The 21,835-nt window shown below is 44.0% G+C and overlaps 1 protein-coding gene across 3 annotated transcripts in view; it reads left to right on the forward strand.

Moving 5' to 3' along the window:
- The window catches only part of PCID2 (PCI domain containing 2), a 28,489-nt gene that overhangs the window by 1,720 nt on the left and 4,934 nt on the right, over nucleotides 1–21,835 (forward strand). The window contains exons 1-9 of one of the 3 annotated variants that reach the window (XM_074387420.1): nucleotides 1,030–1,160; nucleotides 2,203–2,292; nucleotides 5,209–5,282; nucleotides 6,704–6,769; nucleotides 7,724–7,765; nucleotides 8,718–8,772; nucleotides 12,829–12,932; nucleotides 19,433–19,508; nucleotides 20,208–20,349. In XM_074387420.1, coding sequence (XP_074243521.1) covers nucleotides 5,209–5,282; nucleotides 6,704–6,769; nucleotides 7,724–7,765; nucleotides 8,718–8,772; nucleotides 12,829–12,932; nucleotides 19,433–19,508; nucleotides 20,208–20,349 — 559 coding nt within the window. In that variant the 5' untranslated portion in view covers nucleotides 1,030–1,160; nucleotides 2,203–2,292. Of the gene's footprint in view, nucleotides 1–1,029; nucleotides 1,161–2,202; nucleotides 2,293–5,208; nucleotides 5,283–6,703; nucleotides 6,770–6,857; nucleotides 7,193–7,720; nucleotides 7,766–8,717; nucleotides 8,773–12,828; nucleotides 12,933–19,432; nucleotides 19,509–20,207; nucleotides 20,350–21,835 lie in introns of those variants that run through there. The other 2 variants (XM_039473137.2, XM_074387419.1) reach the window with 2 other exon arrangements.

Consider the following 21,835-nt stretch of genomic DNA (forward strand, 5'->3'; position numbering starts at 1 on the left):
GGTTTGATCCCTTCGTGACCACTGTGACCCCAGTGCGTTTAGTCATTGAAGTATGCTTCCATTCCACAGTGCTTGCTCCAGTCTGAGACTCAAAGCCCTCAGTCACCCATAGGTTCCCTCTGCAGAGAACTCTGGAGCCCTTGGCGATGTCAGAACGTCGTGATGTTAACCAGAGCGAGGCCTCTCAGGCTCCTGGGGCTGTGCCAGGCCCTGGGTGGTGAGAGTGATAGCACAGTGCAGGACCCGGTGTGCTTCCAACCATAGGCAGGGGTGGATGTGGGGAACTCTTTAGCGTGAACCTCCTGTTCGTGTGGAGCCGAGGAGAGAGCACGGCTTGGTCAGCAGGCTCCAGAACCACTTTGTAGCCACACGCACCTTAGTTGAGCACGGTTGGAGTCAGAGTAGGTGTTTGCTTGCTTTAGTAGAATACCAGTTTTCTACGAAAATTTTACCCCGATTGACCCCATCACGAATGTGTGAGCCTTCTAGTTGCTTCATGTTCTCGGCAGCACTCGGTGTCATCAGCCTTCCTAGTTCTGAGTTCCCTGGTGGGTATGTGGAGGGAGCTCACTGCCTTTCACTGAGGGGTGGCAGTGTGGAAGCCTCTGCCTTTCACTGAGGGGTCGCAGTGTGGAGGACCCTCTGCCTTTCACTGAGGGGTCGCAGTGTGGAGGACCCTCTGCCTTTCACTGAGGGGTCGCAGTGTGGAGGACCCTCTGCCTTTCACTGAGGGGTCGCAGTGTGGAGGACCCTCTGCCTTTCACTGAGGGGTCGCAGTGTGGAGGACCCTCTGCCTTTCACTGAGGGGTCGCAGTGTGGAGGACCCTCTGCTTGTGCTTTTTTCCATCTGCACATCGTTGTTATGACATCCCTGGTCAGTCTTGTGTGAGCATAAAATGTATATATTTAATTTTATCATAGTTTAATTACACTGTATCTAAAGCTTTGTGCTTATCTCTTTTGCTTAGTTAGAATTTTTATGTCTTTTTTTGTAAACATGATTTAAAAGCATATTTGGTTTTCTAATTACAAAATGTCTGTTGCGGCAGGAGCTAGTTGGGGCAAATGGCTCTCGGGTCTCCCAGCCCCTACCCCACGGTCCGCGTAGTCAGCTGGCGTGGTGTGGCACGGGCCCTCGTTCTTTCCTCCGCTTACATGTTGTACGTAGTTTTTCTGTTCCTATTTCTCCCAAATCAAGTTACACGGTTTTCCTGCAGTTAATTTTGTTTTGATTTAATCATCATATTGTAGACGTTTTCTCATGTTATTACATTATTACATGTAGATCTATTAATTCTTTTTAACAGTAGCCAAGTATCCCATTGTATGAATGTGACAATCTATTTAGCTATTTTCATTTCCCTTTTTTTTTGGAGATGGAGACTTGCTCTGCCACCAAGCTGGCTGGAGTGCAGTGGTGCACTCTCGGCTCACTGCAACTTCCGCCTCCCGCTTCAGATGATTCTCCCACCTCAGCCTCCCAAGTAGCTGGGACTACAGGTGCAAGCCACCACGCCCAGCTAACTTTTTTTTGTATTTTTAGTAGAGATGGGGTTTCACCATGTTGGCCAGTGTGGTCTTGATCTCCTGACCTCATGATCCACCCGCCTTGGCCTCCCAAAGTGCTGGGATTACAAGCGTGAGCCACCATGCCCGGCCATTTCCATTTCCCTTTTATGTTTAGGTTGGGTAGAAGCTTTTTGAATTTTGGATATATGTGGTTTTTAAACTGATTTCTTTTTCATAAACTGTGAAATTGGATTTTCAAACATATGTGAATGTGATCAAGTAAAACCAGAATAATTCACCTTTATGAAGAATTACATGATAAACCACTGACTTGCTTGCTTGGCCTGTTTTTTTTTGCTTCAAGAACATCTGTTTTTGTTTGTTAGTTTGTTTTAAAGAGATGGGTTTTGCTATGTTTTTCAGGATGGTCTCAAACTCCTGGCCTCAAGCAATCCTCCCTCAGCCTCACAAAATGCTGGGATTACAGGCCTGAGCCAGCTAGGAACATCTCATTTTGAAATGAAGTTATTGTTTACCCACTGCAGAGTAGCGGCCTGTTACATTTGGATTATTCTGTCTTTTTTCAAAGTAGGGGAAAATGAATTCTCCCCTGTGAGGCATACGGTATATTGTAGGTTCTATTAGAACAGACTATTTTATTTTCTACTTAGGTTTCCCTTTCAAATGTTTCAGGTATACGAAGCCATCGACACCAGAGATGGAGCATCTTGTGCAGAGTTGGTGTCTTTTAAACATCCTCATGTTGCAAACCCACGACTCCAAGTAGGTAAAAGAGCTGTGCACACAGGTGTCTGCAGATAATGACAGGGTAATCACTTTCCTAAGGGAAGTGTAGAATTTGAGTAAGAAGAAAACCAATATTGTCACTCTTTATTTGAAAATTTTAAAGTTTCTTTATGATGTATGTAATTCCTATTTCTTTCCGGAGCACTGACTGTGTAGGCACACTGTAGTGGTGTGGACCTCCCGCCCTGTGTTTGATTCCTCTGGAACTCTCTGAGGTTTGGAGAAGTGAGGTGGTGGAGACTTGACTCTGTCCAGGCCTTTGCGTCCCCAAAGGCCCATGGACGTCGTGCGCTGCAGGTGTCTCCCATTTCAGTCCTTAGAAAGGCCGGCAAGCCAAGGCCCAGCCTGGGGTTGTCCATGGAGTTTCTGTGTCATCTGTGGCATAGGTGATATAAAGCAGTATTTTATGTATAAAATCTTGTGGGAGTTTGATAAAGCCCTGTTTCCTTATTGACACCCATTATCATATTGGAATGTGTTCCTACTAGGTGCAGCATTTTTCTTTTGGAAGAAAAATGGGCTTATCTATTGGGGATTATGTTTAGTGGTGTACAGACTGCAACTCAGACAAGGTAAATCATTCTCTACGGTAGCGGCAGGCTTGTTGTTTTTGTTTTTAATAAAGTTATCTAGGTGATTCTGTGTGTAGACAGTGTTGAAAACCATTGCTCTAAGTAGGAGTTAGTGCTGGAAACTCGATGGGACCAGGCTTGCCTTGGCCAGAGCACCCCAGGGTTGGTGCCGTGTGCTTTGTATCATGTCACATGAGAGGACACATACTGTCCTGTTTACAACCTGAGACGATCCCTTCATTGTAAAACTCCCTGCTAACCTTTCTTTTTTCTTTTTTTTTTTATTTTTTTGAGACAGAGTTTCGCTCTTGTTACCCAGGTTGGAGTGCAATGGCACGATCTCGGCTCACCGCAACCTCCGCCTCCTGGGTTCAGGCAATTCTCCTGCCTCAGCCTCCTGAGTAGCTGGGATTACAGTCATGCGCCACCATGCCCAGCTGATTTTTTTGTGTTTTTAGTAGAGACGGGGTTTCACCATGTTGACCAGGATGGTCTCGATCTCTTGACCTCGTGATCCACCCGCCTCGGCCTCCCAAAGTGCTGGGATTACAGGCTTGAGCCACCGCGCCCGGCCCCCGCTAACCTTTCTTACAGTGGTTTCGTTCACCAGGGACTACAGAATGGTGATTTTTCTGATAGTGTCATTCTTCTCTCTCACGATATCAGCATGGGCTCATTGCTTCTGTGAAAAAACCTCAGTGTGCTATCATGTATCTTGTGCTGGTCCGGGTTTTCTAGAGAAACGGGGCCAATGGGATATATTGATATTTTTAGAGGTTTAGTATGAGGAACTGTGTCCTCTGATACAGAGGTCAAGAAGTCCGTAGAAGGAGTAAATTCTTCCTTCCTCTACCTCTTGTTCTATTCAAGCCCTCAACAGATTGGCCATTGTCTGTCCACACTGAGGAGGGACGTCTGCTTTCCTGAGTCTACCAGTACAATTGCCAGTCTCATCCAGAAACACCCTCACAGACACTCCCAGAAATTACATTGTTTGGGCACCCCACGGCCAGTCAAGTTGGAAAAATCAACCATCGTCTATTCAGTTGTTCAGATTATCTTAAAGTTGAGAGGAGAGGAAAACTTAGAAATGTCTACACTAGCCCAGGACATGAGAGTGGTGCTGTCAGCGGGAGCTGAGAAGGCTGAGTCCTAACGTGGGACCGCCTGTAACTCATTAGACCTCACGGAAGGCCTTCTATGCCTCACTTACTAAACCCATGATAGCTGCTTAACAATAAACATGATAGTTACTTATTTATTGACTGACTGGCTATTAAATACTAAAATATACATGAGAGTGCCCAGAATATTTTCTGGCTTGCAGAAGGTAACACTAAATTATATTCATGGGCTTCTTGTTCCCCTGAAATATTGATAAATATTTGTTGAAGTAGTGAATCATTTATTTATTTATTTATGAGACAGTCTCTCTCTGTCACTCAGGCTGGAGTGCAGTGGCACGATCTTGGCTCACTGCAACCTCCACCTCCCAGGTTCAAGCGATTCTTGTGCCTTAGCCTCCCAAGTAGCTGGATTACTGGTGTTCACCACCACACCTGGCTAATTTTTGTATAAATTTTTTTTAATTGAGGTGAAGTCTCACTCTGTCACCCAGGCTGGAGTGCAGTGGGACAATCTCGGCTCACTGAAACCTCCACCACCCGGGTTCAAGTGATTCTCCTGCCTCAGCCTCCTGAGTAGCTGGGATTACAGGCACATGCCACCACACCTGGCTAATTTTTTTGTATTTTTTTTTTTTTTTGAGATGGAGTCTCTCTCTGTTGCCCAGGCTGGAGTGCAGTGGCTATCTCGGCTCACTGCAACCTCGCGTCTCCTGGGTTCAGGGGATTCTTCTGCTTCAGCCTCGCAAATAGCTGAGACTACAGGCACGTACCAGCACACCTGGCTAATTTTTGTATTTTTAGTAGAGACGAGGTTTCACCGCATTAGCCAGGATGGTCTCGATATCCTTACCTTTTGATCTGCCCACCTTGGCCTCCCAAAGTGCTGGGATTACAGGCATGAGCCACCGTGCCTGGCCTAATTTTTGTAATTTTTATTTGTAGAAACAGGCTGGTCTCGAACTCCTGGCCTCAAGTGATCTGCTTGCCCCGGCCCCCTCAAAGTGCTGGGATTACAGGCATGAGCCACTGCTCACGGCCTGAACCTTCTGTTTAGAGTATTAAATGTAAAGTGTTACTGTGAACTATAAAGTATAAATTCTCTTGAAACAGAGGTTTAAATCTTTCTTTCTATATGTTGCATTATTTCTGTGCCTATTAATTTTACTTTTGCCATTTTTCTTTTTTGAAATCAGATGGCCTCTCCAGAGGAGAAGTGTCAACAGGTCTTGGAACCCCCTTACGATGAAATGTTTGCCGCCCATTTAAGGTAATCTGTGCGGGAGGAAGGAACACACACATCTGGAAATGGCTGAACTGCTGGGGGATTTTATTCTGCATTATCTTATGCTTGAAACTGATAATTGACTTTGAAAAAGTAGGAAAATGCATTTGTAATTTCACTTTGATAAAGCCTGTGGAAATTTTTTACATCAGTTGTATAATACCATTTTTAAAATCAAATAATACTTACCATGGTGACTGGATAGTGGTCTTTTTAGTAGAGTATGGAACCGAACCAATAACTTACCTTTTTCCTGGAAATATGTCCGTTTTGGAACCTCTTTACCTTCCTGGGAAAGAAACCAGAGTTGAGCAAAGCAAACGGTGCTACTTTTTACATACACTCCATAGCCACTGTTTTAGCCTTAAGGGATCAGTTCAGGCAAAAGATGGTGTCCTTATGTGAGATTTGATGACCGTCTTTCACAGCAGCCTGGGCTACTGGGCCAGGGTGTAGTCTATGAGCAGGAATGCCCTGTGAACCCTGCAGGGCCCTTGGAAGAGTTGGGGCACCACCGTGTTCCTTGTAGTACAAAGCACCCGTGATTTCCTAGCTCTGTGCAGCGTGCTATGGGTTCAAGATTTGACAATGAACTTATCCTGACGTTATGCAGCTGGGAATCTAGTTTGAATGTCATTGTCAGCATCTGATAGAGTGGAAGGGTCATACTAATAATGTGTTACTCATAAAACTGCTGGGGCTAGGTCCTTCTAGTATTTGAAAGAAGAGTCTCAAAACTTACTGTGGGACTTCATCTTTTTTTATTTTTATTTTTATTTTTATTTTTTTGAGACGGAGTTTCGCCCTTGTTATCCAGGCTGGAGTGCAATGGCGCGATCTCGGCTCACCGCAGCCTCCGCCTCCTGGGTTCAGGCAATTCTCCTGCCTCAGCCTCCTGAGTAGCTGGGATTACAGGCACGCGCCATTATTTTTATTTTTTTTGAGACTGATTTTTCGCCCAGGCTGGAATGGAATGGCATGATCTCAGCTCACTGCAACCTCCTCCTCCCAGGTTCGAGTGATTCTCCTGTCTCAGCCTCTTGAGTAGATGGGTTTACAGGCATGTGCCACCATGCCCGGCTAATTTAGTATTTTTAGTAGAGATGGGGTTTCTCCATTTTGGTCAGGCTGGTCTTGAACTCCTGACCTTGTGATCCGCCCACCTCAGCCTCCCAAAGTGCTGGGATTACAGGTGTGAGCCACCGCACCCGGCCTGGACTTCATCTTTTACTCACCTGTTTGTGTTCATTCATTTGTGTGTTTCTTCCTTCACCCTTTATCACCTGATGAGCAGGACCACCAGCTTTCATCCCAGGACCACTGGGACCAGTGCAGTGAAGTGAGCTGTGTGGATGGCATAACTAGTGTCTAGGTTTTCATTGTGTGAAAGTGTGTTTCTTTTCCAGGTGCACATACGCAGTGGGGAACCATGACTTCATAGAGGCATACAAGTGCCAGACCGTGATCGTCCAATATCCTTTGTCATTTATGACGGCTGTCCAATGTAGAACACATGCAGTGGATTATTGGGGACTTGAGACCTGGAAACATTAGGGCAGTTGCTCACTTCTGCAGTTAGAAAGGAATGACAGTGTTTTGGAAGAGAAACTCATTTCAGCTATTTCATTCGGGTACTTAAATTTAGCATGGATCTTAGGACTCATGCAGCCACTTCGTAAGGAAGAACACTGTGTTAAGAGGAAGGATCTTATTTAATTCTGTTGAGAAGAAGAATGTTTCGTTGCCCTTAATAAGGTAGTAAGTATAATTACAGGGATTGGTTAAGCCCTGTTGGTGAAATAACAGAAATCCAGAATTCAGGCAGAGGTGGACGAGAGTGAACTCAGATACACATCGGCATTGAATTGTGGCAGCTGAAGACCTTAAATCAAGAGGTTTGTACTTAAGTCACTTAAAGAGTATCTTTAGTTAAAGGCTGAATCAGTGAGTGTTCTAAGGACTTGTATGTATCTCTAGATTATTGTCTTTTCTTTTTAACCACCTTGTTTAATTATACAAAGAAGAGAGTCGGGCTACTTGCTGACAGCATCCTTGGAATTCAGGAATTCTGTTGTTGATAAAATCAACTGTATGCTACAGATTCTAAAGCACTTAAATATGACTCATGATCTTCTGGGCTCAGAGAACCCAAACAAAACATTTGAAACTGCTGATTTAAAAAATCTTTTTTATTTAAGAGACCGTATATATGAAATAAATATATTCAGTATACTCGAACCTACTAAGATACAGATATTTGTAATGTGAGTTTATACCTTTTTTGTTTTCCTTCAAGAACTTATTGCTGTTGTAATATACAATCTGCTAAAGGGTGAGCTACATTCTTTAAAATTTAGGTTCTTATTCCTTTTATTCTACGTAGCATTATTTGAACTTTATGTGCCATATCTTCCTTAATACAGTACGTCGTTCTTGCGAGCATTCCAGGCGCACAAAGAAGAAAACTGGTAAGTGTGAACACAAACAGCTGGAGATTAGCAAATCGCAATTTTTTTTTAGCAGAATCTTTTTACAAATTTGCTTTAAATATATATATTGTATTTTTTCCGTGTGGATATTTAATATCAGTGTGTTGACGTAATATCTACACAGATAGTGGAGTTATAAATTGAGTAAACTTTAATTGTAGATCAGCCACATTGTTTGGAGTGTGTGTATGTAAATATAGTATTATTTTTATTTCAGATGTCTATTTCCCCAGATATTTATTGAATACTGCTTTTTCCTTCAGTATCAATTTTGAACTTGCTTTTGATTTTTAAATGTTGGATGAAGGAGGTGGACCAATGGCAGTTCATTTAGGGTGTTCTGATACATAGTAATGGTGGCATTTTTAGATGCCTTGCCAAACTAATTCAAATAGATTCTTAATTTTATGATTTATTAACAAACTGTAGGTAAATACCGAAATTTGTTTATACTAAAATAACCAAAGGCCTTTTGCAAACAAACAAACCCACGCTTTTCTCTTTTAATGTGAAAGCTCACTCATGAAAACAGTCCACTTTTGCCAGTTGGCTGTAAAGGTTTTGTGACATTTGTGTATGACATATTCTGTTTCCTGTTAGGAAATCTGATCAAACCACTTCCTTTTTAGTGGTGCTGTTTGGATTCTGGTGGGAAGCTGAGGGGAGGAGGATATCCTGGGAGCCCCAAGCTGAAACAGGGCTGGGTCTTCTGACAGGGTTGGGGACAGGGGTGTGGAGCCCCGCAGTGTGGCGCCCCAGGATGATCAGGAAGTTTGGGGCCTGCAGCCCATCTGGACAGAGGGTGAGGAAGCAGACACCTGTCAGAGTTTTGGAAAAATATGGACCCCATTCTGGATAGTAGCCCTGGGCGACCTCTGGGGATGGAATCTGGTGCCTCACACTCCCTCACACGTTTCCTCTTTGCACCTAGGGCCCTGCCTGTCATGTATGCAGTTGCGCTTGACCTTCGAGTGTTTGCCAACAATGTAAGTTTAACTTGCTATCATTATTGCTTTAGAACTAAAACTTGGTGACTGTTGTTTAATTTCATGTTATTTTTTCCAAAACTTTTGAGGGGTAAATGGGAGTTGAGATGTGTCTGGTATAGGGAGCAAAAGAACAGATATTGACTCTTTTTTCTGGGTTAACACAAACAGATTAAAATAAACATTTGCTCAGATTTCCGCACTGTTCCTATAAAGGGAGAGGTTTCAGTCTGTGGTTAACCATTTATGGTATGTGTTATTTTTGTGAAATGAGTGGAACAACAACATATGAGCTATTCTGTGTCTCTTCTACCCTTAAGATGTGGCCTGCTCCCCGCCGAAAAGAATTCAGCTTCATATAGATTTGGGCAGTAGCAAGGGGCTTCCTGGGGTGAGGGGAGATCCTGGGTTTTTTGGAGGTGACTTCCGCTTGGGGACCCACAGAAGCTCCCATTATGGAGCAGCATTTGTCAACTTTTTGGTCTTAGGACAACCCCTTTACAGTTTTAGAAATGATTGATGACTCCAGTTCTAGGCAGGATGCAGTAGATTTCTCCCTACTGCGCCTGCTGAAAACAGTTAAAACCTTGGGAGCTGTCAGGCCAGCATGGCTGTCGGAGGTGGAGAGAAGAGGGGGTGAGGCTCTCAGAGTCACGTGTAGGGAGTCCTCGGGTTTCCTTTTTGCCTCCTGTCTGTCCTGGACTGGGTGCCTTAGAAGCCTGAAGTCTTCTACCATCAGGCAGAGACAAAAAGCCCCAGGGAATCCAGGAGGCTGGGAAGACAGTCCAGCATGACAGAACTTTGACCGTCACTGCTTCACTCCAGTGTCAGGCACAAAAAAGTCAGCAGGTGCCTCTGCCCCATCCGCAAAGTGGTGCTGGCTGGGGGCGGCCCAGGACCTGCACCCCGGGCTAGCAGTAATGAGGAGCCAGCCCGATTCCCACCAGGTTGATGTCAGTGGCTGCGCAGGGGGCCTGGGGCTCCCCTACTCAGTGGCAGTGGGGATGCCCCTGTTTCTCCACTTGCATGGTGAGGCCTCCTAAAAGCAAGATAAATAAGGTCCATCGTCTTGTCACGTAATGCCCCAGATGTTCGGGATTTAATGACACTGGTTACCAGAAAAATTCTCAACTTTTTAAGATTTCGAATGAGAAAAAATATTCAGCAGACGACACCAATGCTGAGATTGCACAGCTGTTGGAATTATCTGTCAGGAATTTTAAACGGCCCTCTAAGAATGATTCAGCAAGCAGATAAGAACATGCTTGAAACGAATGAAAATATTTAAAGGCTCAACAAGGAAATAGGAGACACAAAGAAGAACCGAATGGAAATTTTAGAACTGAAAAGTATACTGAAGACCCCAGAGAGCTTTTATTTTTGTTTTATCTATTGATATTTACTATATTAGAAATTTTAGAGAAGATTTAAAAATATTTATTCATTTTAAAGCAACATCAGTAAACCTTTTACATGTAACATAGCTGACTTTTTAAATAAAAAATAACTATTTCCAAAACAAAATACTAAGAAAAATGGTGTCACATCACCTTTGACCTCTTTGATGTTGAGTTCAGCAGAAGCCATCTGGTCTTCTTACCTGCTTCTGCACTCACTCTGTTGCAGCATACCGTTTTGAATAAAGCATTTCAAGACATTCTGGCCCCACAAAGATGTAAGTGGAAAAGGGAAATACTCTGATAGGCTTTCCAGACCATTGAGATAATTCTTCTTTGACTCTAAATACCAGAACTTCAAGAAGCAGTTGTTGTTTAAAGGTTAGTTAACAGTGTGGCTTCTGAAATGTACAATAAACTTTTTTCTGCCTTTGCACTAAGATCCGCTGGTCTGCCTAGAGCACTTTGAATGGATTTTGTCGTATTTTGCGTTAGTCATATATCTTAGTCCATTTGGGCTGCTCCAGCAAAACATTGTAAACTGGGTGGCTTGTAAACAACAAACGTTGATGTCTCACAGTTTTGGAGGAAGGGAGGTCCCAGATCAAGTCACCAGCAGATTCAGGGTCTGGCGAGGGCTGCTCCCTGGCTCATAGCATCTTCTTGCTGTGTCAGCATGTGGTAGAAGGGGCAAGGGATCTCTCTGGGGTCTTTTATGAGGGCACCAGTCCCATTCACGACAGCTTTGCCTTCATGACTTCATCACCTCCTAAAGGCCCCTCTTCCAGACACTTATCACCTTGAGGGTTAGGATTCAGCATGAGTCTTGGAGGGGGCACAAACATTCAGACCATAGCAGGCCATTTGGAGAAAGTTGGCTTACTGAGCCATGCAGCAGGTACCGAGTGTTGACACACCACTGTTAAAAACCCAGCCCCCAAGCCCCTACCTTTATTAACATCTCCAGGGACCTCATCAGAAAAGTCTTGGAGTAAGGAGAAACTGCTAAGCTCATGATGGTTGATAAAAGTTTCCCAGAATTCTGAGTTTTCTTGAAAGCACAAATGTCATTGGCAACCAGTACTATCAGTTGTTTGCCTAGAAGTGACAGATTTGTTTCATTCATTTTGGAGAACATGGTCTGCCAGATGCTCAAGCCTGGGTAGCTGTGCTTGCCTGTCAATTTTCTGTTCCACAAGAAGCAGCTAGTCCAGCTCGCAGCTCAGACAGCTGCCAAGAGCTTTTCCGTGAACAGTCATGAAACACCGTGTGCACCAGAAGTGCTGCGTGCTTCTCATGTCATCACAAAGAATATCTAAAATATGTGTGCTCAAGGACCAAGATTTAAGAAAATTCATATTTGCTGCATTATCAAGAACATTTTATTTATCTGTTTAGCGATGGTCTTGCTCTACCACTCAAGCTGAAGTGCAGTGGTGCAATCATAGCTCACTGCAGGCTCAAGTTCCCGGGCCGAAGCCTCCCACCTCGGCCTCCCAAGTAGCTGGGACTACAGGCGTATGCCATGATATCAGGCTAATTTTAAAATTTTTCATAAAGACAGATTCTTGCCATGTTGCCCAGGTTGATCTCAAACTCCTAGGCTCAAGTGATTTTCCACCTTAGCCTTCCAAAAGTGCTGGGATTGCAGTGTGAACCACTGTGCTTGGCCGTGAAGGACATAAAGGGCAATGAATTGTATTGGTTTGTTGATTGATTGCAAGTGTCTGGTGTTTAAGAACATGATTATCTTGTAGTTTGCTGCCGGTGAGAGCACTCCAGCATTTTCCCTATTGCTGTTTTTGCACCATTAGTGTAAAGGTTAATACAGTAAAAAAAAGACCATACGGCTTAGTGTTGTCGTAAATACAGTTTGAGCTGTGTGGGGGTCATCTGCAAACCTGTTGTAGGCCTCGGGTTTGTGGAGAACACAGGTGGGAGAAACAGGTTCTTCCTGCCTTAACCAAGGCCATCCTCCTAAATGCAAGGGAAAAGTCAAACTCAGCGATGTCTTCAATGTTTGTTAAACGTTTTTATTTCAAGCATTTTGACTAGCCAACTTCAGGGACCTAAGTAAGAGAAAGCTCAGTAGCATATTAACATACGTAGTGCAGGTTTGAAAAATTGATGACTGACTTGAATTAATTGAAGAAAGATTTGGTTTGTGGAAGAATTAGAATAATATAGACTACTGCATTTTAAAAAATATTACGGTACATGCTAGCTGATTTCTCCAGAATCCTTTGAGACTTTGAGTCTTAATTGTATCCATTTTTTACTTTAAGAAATAAATGTTTTGGCTGGGCACAGTGGCTCACGCCTGTAATCCCAACACTTTGGGAGGCCAAGGTGGGAGGATTACTTGGAGTCAGAAGTTCAGGATCAGCCAGAACAACAAAGTGAGACCCTATCTCTCCCCCCGCCCCCGCCGGCAAAAAAAAAAAAATAATTAAAATTAAAACAAAACCCCCTAAACTAGCCAGGCATGGTGGTGTCTGGTTCCCTGGTTCCACCTCCTCAGGAGGCTGAGGTGGGAGGATTGGTGCAGCCCAGGAGGTTGAGGCTACAGTGAGGTGTGATTGTGCCACGCGTCCAACCTGGGCAACACAACAAGACCTTGCCTCGGAAAAATAAAATAAATGTTTTTATATTTTCTTAGGCAGATCAGCAGTTGGTAAAGAAAGGAAAAAGCAAAGTTGGGGACATGTTAGAGAAAGCAGCAGAATTACTGATGAGCTGTTTCCGGGTCTGTGCCAGCGACACGTGAGTAAGGACTTGAGGAACAGAAGACACTGTTGGTCATGTTCTTTACGGCAATGCTCACCCCTTTCTGGCCTGTGTTTATTGTTGACATGTATTTTACTTCCACACATAATCCCACAGCCATCGTTATGTTTGCTTTGGAAAGTTAATTGTTTTGTAAAGGAAAGAAGAGCTCAGGAAAAGAAAGGTCTTTCATTGCCCACATGTGACCACGCCTGGAGCCTCTGCAGGTCCTAGTTTTTTCATTGCCCACATGTGACCACGCCTGGAGCCTCTGCAGCTCCCAGTTTCCCTCTGGTGCCATTTCCCTTTCCTGAAGCACCTGTCTCAGCATTTGCATTTGGTGAGGGTCTGTGGGCAGTGAATCCTCTAGGCTTTCATTTTTCTGAAGCTGTCTTTATTATTTTTTTAAAAGACATTTTCTCTTTTTACCAGTGAAGAAGCAGCACTGATTATCTTCCTTTTTAAAGACTCCTTTTGCTAGATGGAGTCTTGTGGGTTGACTGGTTTTTTTTCCTTTTGGCACTTTAAAAATGTCATTCCATCTGGTTTCCTTTGCTTCTGATGGGTCCCTGCCATTGTTCCCCATATAGAACAGGTCTTTTTCCTCTGGCTCTGATTTTCTCTTTATCATTGGCCTTCAGTAATTTGGCTCTGATGGACATAGTGGCCTTTTTCTTTTCCTTTAATTTCTCCTGTTCAGGGTTCATTGGGCTTCCTGGATGTTTTTAAAAATTTAGTTTTTTACCTTCTTTCTTCAGCGACTTTTGGCCCCATTTTGTCTCCTCTCCTTCTGGGATTTCACCTGCATGTGTATTAAATGCATGATATTATCTCACACAGGCTCCCATTACTCTTTATTTTTTAACCTTTTTTTTTTTTTTTGGAGACAGAGTCTTGCTCTCTTGCCCAGGCTGGAATGCAGTGGCACCGTCTCAGCTCACTGCAACGTCCTCTTCCCAGGTTCAAGCCATTCTACTGCCTCAGCCTTCCGAGTAGCTGGGATTACAGGCATCTGCCACCACTTCCAACTAATTTTCGTATTTTTAGTAGAGATGGGTTTCACCACGTTGGCCCAGCTGGTCTTGAACTTCTGACCTCAAGTGATCCACCTGGCTCAGCCTCCCAAAGTGCTGGGATTACAGGTGTGAGCCACTGCACCAGGCTTCAGTATTTTTTTTTTTCCTCTTCTTCATTTTGGGTAATTTGTACTAACTGACTTACAAGTTGATCTTATCTGCCATTATTTATTTTTAATTCTCAACTTTCCATCTCATTTTACTTTAGAGTTTCCATTTTTTTATCCTAAAGCTCCCATCTCTTCACCCATTATATAATCACATTTATTTATGAGATTTAGGACATTTTAAAGCAAAGAAACATTATCAAAGGTGCCCAAATATAAATAAACAAAAAACCGATCGTTTACAGAGAACAGTTGTTTTAGTCCTCTTGTGTTGCTATAAAGGAATACCTGAGGCTGGGGAAGTAGGAGAAGAGATGCGTCTGGCTCACAGTTCTGCAGGTTGCACAAGAAGCATGGTGCTGGTATCTGCTTCTGGTGAGGCCTCAGGCTGCTTCCACTCATGCGGGAAGGTGAAGAGAAGCCTACCCCATGGCAGGAGATAGAAGGGGAGGCACCAGGCTCTTCCACAACCAGCTATCTGGGAACACTCACAGGAGCTCAGAGCGAGAACTCACGCATTATGGCAAGGACGGCACCAAGCCATTCATGAGGGGCCCGCCCCCGTGACCCAGAAACCTCCATTAGGCTCCACCTCCAACAGTGGGGATCAGGGTTTTTTTGTTTTTTTTTTTTGAGATGGAGTTTCACTCTTGTTACCCAGGCTGGAGTGCAATGGCGCGATCTCGGCTCACCGCAACCTCCGCCTCCTGGGTTCAGGCAATTCTCCTGCCTCAGCCTCCTGAGTAGCTGGGATTACAGGCACGTGCCACTATGCCCAGCTAATTTTTTGTATTTTTAGTAGAGACGGGGTTTCACCATGTTGACCGGGATGGTCTCAATCTCTCGACCTCGTGATCCACCCGCCTCGGCCTCCCAAAGTGCTGGGATTACAAGCTTGAGCCACCGTGCCCGGCCGGGGATCAGGTTTTAAGATGAGGCTTGTTGGGGCCAAAAAACCACATCTAAACCATAGCAGTAGCCTGGCACCGCGTTTCCCTCACTGTGTCTGCTGCCAGTAAACTCGGTGGCCTCCGAAGATGGGAGTTTTTGCTGTTGGGTGTTGTAGATCCAACCCACCAAAGCGAAAGTCAGTGTTGAGCAGAACAAGCTGTATGCAAAGGCTGAGGAATGAAGAAGCAGGAATATGGCTCACAGGTCAGCTTCTCTACTCAGGAAGGGTGAGGGGATTGAAATACAGGGTTTCTTTAATGATGATGTTGGCACTCCAAGCCAGGGGAGCAGTATTCATGGCTTTTTTGGAAATGGGCGGTAGACTTCTGGGAGCTGAAGTACTGCCATCTTTATGTCCTGTGGCTTGTTCCCATCATTGTCAACTGTTGTGGCATTGGTGGGAATGTCACTGAGCATGAAAATGAGATTGTCATGAAGTTTGGAGGCCCGAAAGGCCAGATAGACCTCCGCTTTGTGTCCTGCTGGTCTTAGCTGGTTTAACTGAAAGGGGAGCCTCTGACCTCAGACGTTCTGTTGCTAAAGATAAGCAGAGTGTGAGCTGTGCAGCCGTTCGGCCAAGCCTGCAAGATGTGCAGTGCTGGGGGGGTAACATGGCCTCCCTACCCAGCCTCGCTTCAGAATGTTCCTACCAGGGCTGGATGGTGGAAAAGTCCTTGCTGTGCCATGGCACTTTCCCATTGAGGCTGAGATTCTCCTGCACTCCTGGCCGTCTGCGCTGGTTTTGAAGGTCTCTGCCCTCTCTAGAGCTCTTGCTGCTGGACTTCACGGTGGATCCGATTCCCCTTTTAGAAAATTCCTTCCACTGCATTTACTGGGTGATCTGATGGCCGTGCGGGTGCTGTGCGTTTGGTGGCGAGCGCATGAGGCCGTGGGCCTTCTCCATCACTAGAGCTGCTTGCAGCACAGGAGCTCAGTGTTTCTTAGATGAGTACTTGGAATTCTGCTTGATCGTCTGTTCCTGCACAGCAGCGATCTGCATGACCTTTGATTGGGCAGTGGTTTCTTCAGATAGGACGCCAAAAGCATGAGTAACCAAAGGAAAAAATAAATTGAACTTCAGAATTAAAAACTTTAGATTTCAAAGGACATTATCAAAAAAGTAAAAAACAACCATAAACTAGGAAAAAATATTTGCAAATAATATATGTGATAAGGACCTAATATCCAGAATATATAAAGAACTATTACAACTCAACAGTAGAAAGACAAACAATCCAATTTTAAAATGGTTAAAGAATTTGAAAAACCTTCCAAACACAACACACAGCTGGCCAGTAAGTGCATGAAAAGATGCTCAAATTACTAGTCACCAATGAGTAATGCATCAGTCACTTGAAGTGCAAATCAGAACCACCAAGAGCTGCCACTCCACACCCTGTGGGAGGGCTGTAATCAGGAGACGGTCAGCGCCAGCAGAGGTGTGGAGAGACTGGAGCCTCGTACACATTGCCGGGGAACAAACGCGGTACAGCTGCTGTGCAGAAACGGGATGGCAGTTCCTCAGAGTTCGACGTAGAGTTACCGCGTGACCCCGCAGTTCAGAAGATAGAGGCAGATCCCAGTGACATCTCTCTCCCCTTGGGGTTTGCTTTTGTCACGTGTCTCCAAGAGAGATCATTGTCCCTGGTGTCAGCCCAGCTAGGATGTCGCCATCCATGTAGCATTCTACAGGAGTTACAGAGTACTTGTGTGGTGTGTTCTGTTTGGCTTTTCCATAACCCTTTGAAATCATAGAACAGTATTATTATTTGTTTCCGTCTTCAGATGAGGAAAATGAAATCTTGAATCTTGTTTGCAGTCCTACACCTAGGTAGTAATAAAAGCCATGCAAAAGAGCTGGTTAGAGTAGCTCACGGGCAGTTATGAAACAGGCTTTGATATTTTAAAATTATTTTTATATTAAGTGTTTCTGTATGGACACACTTTGGTATTTTAAGAGTAATTTTATTTTCTCTAGCTTGTGAACCACCTGTTTTTCATACTGGGCACTTTTATATTTTTGTGCCTTGACTTTAGGTGTTAACACCAGAGTGTACTTGAATAAACCTGGATGGCGTGGCCTGCCCCACACCCCCACTGTGTGGCGTAGCCCACGGCGCCTAGGCTACGGGGAGCAAGGGCAGCGCGTGTTGGCCCGAATGCTGTAGGTAACTACAGCGCAGTGCGACATCTGTGTGTCTGAACGTGTCCAAACACAGGAACGGTGCAGTAAAATGCAGCATGAGGATCTGTAGGACCCACCCCACACGTGGCCTGCCCCACACCCCCACTGTGTGGCGTAGCCCATGGCGCCTAGGCTACGGGGAGCAAGGGCAGCGCGTGCCGGCCCGAATGCTCTAGGTACCTACAGCGCAGTGGGACATTTGTGTGTCTGAACGTGTCCAAACACAGGAACGATGCAGTAAAAATACAGCATGAGGATCTGTAGGACCCGCCCCACACGTGGCCTGCAGTTGATTGAAATGTTGTGTAACGTGTGACTGTCCAGGTTAATGGCAGACGACAGTGGTATATGCAGTTGATTGAAATGTTGTGTAACGTGTGACTGTCCAGGTTAATGGCAGACGACAGTGGTATATGCAGTTGATTGACACGTTGTGTAACGTGTGACTGTCCAGGTTAATGGCAGACGACAGTGGTATATGCAGTTGATTGACACGTTGTGTAACGTGTGACTGTCCAGGTTAATGGCAGACGACAGTGGTATATGCAGTTGATTGACACGTTGTGTAACGTGTGACTGTCCAGGTTAATGGCAGACGACAGTGGTATATGCGGTTGATTGACACGTTGTGTAACGTGTGACTGTCCAGGTTAATGGCAGACGACAGTGGTATATGCGGTTGATTGACACGTTGTGTAACGTGTGACTGTCCAGGTTAATGGCAGACGACAGTGGTATATGCGGTTGATTGAAACGTGTGACGTGTGACTGTCCAGGTTAATGGCGGACGACAGTGGTATATGCGGTTGATTGACACGTTGTGTGACGTGTGACTGTCCAGGTTAATGGCAGACGACAGTGGTATATGCGGTTGATTGAAACGTTGTGTGACGTGTGACTGTCCAGGTTAATGGCAGACGACAGTGGTATGTGCAGTTGATTGACACGTTGTGTAACGTGTGACTGTCCAGGTTAATGCAGACGACAGTGGTATATGCGGTTGATTGACACGTTGTGTAACGTGTGACTGTCCAGGTTAATGGCAGACGACAGTGGTATATGCGGTTGATTGAAACGTTGTGTGACGTGTGACTGTCCAGGTTAATGGCAGACGACAGTGGTATATGCGGTTGATTGAAACGTTGTGTGACGTGTGACTGTCCAGGTTAATGGCGGACGACAGTGGTATATGCGGTTGATTGAAACGTTGTGTGACGTGTGACTGTCCTGGTTAATGGCAGATGACAGTGGTATATGCGGTTGATTGAAACGTTGTGTGACGTGTGACTGTCCAGGTTAATGGCGGACGACAGTGGTATATGCGGTTGATTGAAACGTTGTGTGACGTGTGACTGTCCAGGTTAATGGCGGATGACAGTGGTATATGCGGTTGATTGAAACGTTGTGTGACGTGTGACTGTCCAGGTTAATGGCAGACGACAGTGGTATATGCTCCCCTAGGTGCTTCTGTTTCTGTTTTTTTAGTCTTTCAAGGTAAAATTTACATCCAGTGAACAACGTGCGATATTATCTGTATGTTTGCTGTTGAGGTATAGGACATTATTGTCACCCCAGAAACTTCCCTCATCCCTAATTTTGGGCAGGCTCTTTCTGCTGTCTGGATTTGTTCCACTGTGAGTCACTTCTGCCTCTTTGGTGACTTCAGGTAAATGTGTCTTCCTTGGTGGGACTTACCCTCTTTGTGTGATTTACTGGTTTGTTTTATTGTATTTTTCCATTTTTCTTTTCTTTTCTTTTCTTTTCTTTTTTTTTTTTTTTTGGGACTGCAACCTCTGCCTCCTGGGTTCAAGTGATTCTCCTGCCTCAGCCTCCTGAGTAGCTGAGATTACAGGCATGTACCACCAAGTCCTATTTTTCATGAATGATTTATGACAATTAACTTTTACACATTGTTGCTGCCAATTAGACTGTTTTTAGCTGGTGCTGTGGAGGGAGTGTGTTACTCAAGCAGTGACTGGGGATTTTCCTGGTTTGCCTTTCCTTTCGTTTTGCCCATCAGGTATGACATCTTTTTTCATAATGTTATTTTGTGTGATGAATATAACTTGAGCTTTGGGACTTTACCTCAAGATGTTAATTTGTTTAGGCATTTTATTTTGTGGTTTATAAATAACACTGTATTTCCTGTGTAACTTTAAGAAAATTATTTCCCCGTAGCCGCGCTGGTATCGAGGACTCGAAGAAGTGGGGTATGCTGTTCCTGGTGAATCAGCTGTTTAAAATCTACTTCAAGGTGCGCTTCGATTTGGATGCCGGATATCTCTATAGTTTTCCGTTCTCCTGGGCTTCCCACATATCGTACATGATTAGCCTCTCCAGCATTGCTCAGGAAATGATCATAACCATAGTCATAGTCCCAACAGCTAACCTTTGTTGAATGCCTACTAGGTGCAGGGCACTATTCTGAGTGCCTTACAAATGTTGTCCTGTTGACAGCTCAGCCCTCTGAGGTTAGTGCTCCCAGCTCCAGGACAACGAAGGCACCTGTGTGTGAAGCAGCTGGCCTGGTGTGGTGGAATCAGGCTTTCAGCGCAGGTGGTTTCAATCCAGAGCCTTGTCTTCTGTGGTCATAACTATGGAAAAGCAGGCGTATAGGTGGATGGCTGGATAAAGAAACCATTGCCAGATGAAGAGCTGGGACTTGTGCCTTCTGTCCAGGGCCCTCCACTCATGCAGCGCCTCCCACCTTCCTGCCAGCGCCGCACAAGCTCAGGCTTCTACAGGGCCGTGCCCCCAGAAGGGCTTCCCAGAGCCTCCCAGGGTGAACCTCGCTATGCTGGCTGCTTTCTGTTTTGGTTTTTATTATTAAACAAATAATTTTAATGATATAATAGGTTTTGTAATTTGCATTTTAAGGAGTCATGCTTAGTTTGTTTTACTACCTATTTTTTGTTGTTTTTAAATATTTTAAATGGATTGTTATTCATTATAGATCAACAAACTCCATTTATGTAAACCCCTAATTAGAGCAATTGACAGCTCAAACCTGAAAGACGATTACAGCACTGCACAGAGAGTCACATACAAATACTACGTTGGACGCAAGGCCATGTTTGACAGTGACTTTAAGCAAGGTGCGTTGCTAATTTTTTTTTCCCAGTATTTTAAATAAGGCACTGCATTCTGAACAACTTTGAATAATATAGTTTCAGAGAACACAATGACTGTATTTTATTTTTAAGGTAGAATATTTGTGTAAACATATGTATATTTTTTGACACTAAAGCTGATTAAATGGAAATTTTGTTGAAGGTTGTTTATCCATCCTGGGTCTCTGAAGTGCTTGCTGGAGTCTCCCAGGCATCACGGATGTCCTTTCTGAGTTAACTAAGCATGACTGTTCTTGGAATAGAATGTAAATCATTGTTTTCTCTGTTTGCCTTTTGACTCTAATATCTGCTGGCTATGTTGACGTAGAAAATGGAGATTAGGACATTTAGTTCAACGACTGATTTATGACCTAAAAATCCCACCTGGAGACGACTTTGAAGCAGGGGCTGTGCCCTTGGACCTGGTGTCAGAGCTCATGTTTAAACAGCCTTGCACGGTGTCTTGTTACACCTGACGTGATTGTCTCAGTTTACGTTGGTAACTTTCTCAAGAACAGGAAACCGGTCGTGTCTTCTTTTTGTAATTTTTTATTGGCTGTCATCGCATTGATCTTTGTGGTCACTTCTCTTGTATTCAGACCAGACTTTAAACTCTTCAGCTGTTTGCGGAGCACAGGGTCCTGAGTACATGAAGCAACATAACTTTAGGCAATGCAAGATAAATAACAGCCCTTTCATAAGGACGCTCTGTTTTCACTCTGCAGGCTTATATAGACCAACTCTTCATTTCCTTCCACAGTTTCTAGTAGATGTAGGGGTTTAAAGAACGGCTTTTCTTGACTTTCTCTCTCTTTTTTTTTTTCTTAATATGAAGCATAAAGGTAGAAGCTCTTATGTTCTTTTGGATTTTATTAAGATACTGATTTTTTTTTTTTTCCCTTAGGATTCATTAAGTGGTATTTTTGAATACCTAACATAGCCAGAAATGATTATTAATATTGATGCAACATATTCATAGTTTCTGACATCTTTAGAGCTAACAAGTTTGTTCAAGTCTGTATCATCCAACCCTTTCATTTTACTGTAAAAGAAATAGAAAGCCATTGAGAGTGTGATTTTCCGAGATTACTGAGCTATTCTGTGTCTCCAAAAAGCCAGCACTGGCCCATGGATCTTCTGCCTTGTAGCTCTCAGAGATTTTTATTTCCATTTTACTGCTAGGAATTCCTAGAGCTCTGATTGCATTTAAGTGGATAACATGTCTGCAAAGATTGTGGTGATTTTCTTTCCTGTGATTTTATATTATTTATGTAAGAATATTTGGAGTATCTCAGTTGTTAATATACTTTCTTTAGTTTATTAATTTCACAGATTTATACTCCTCTAGATATTTTTGACTCCAACCGAAATATATTATTTAATGCAAAATGACTAGAGTTCCCTCAGAGGCAGCAGAAAAATCTCAGCTTGCATTAACTATTAGAAAATGCACGTTTTGCACACCCAGGAG

Source organism: Saimiri boliviensis, chromosome 16 (genome assembly GCF_048565385.1).
Source record: "Saimiri boliviensis isolate mSaiBol1 chromosome 16, mSaiBol1.pri, whole genome shotgun sequence".
In the NCBI taxonomy this organism is placed as follows: Eukaryota; Metazoa; Chordata; class Mammalia; order Primates; family Cebidae; genus Saimiri; species Saimiri boliviensis.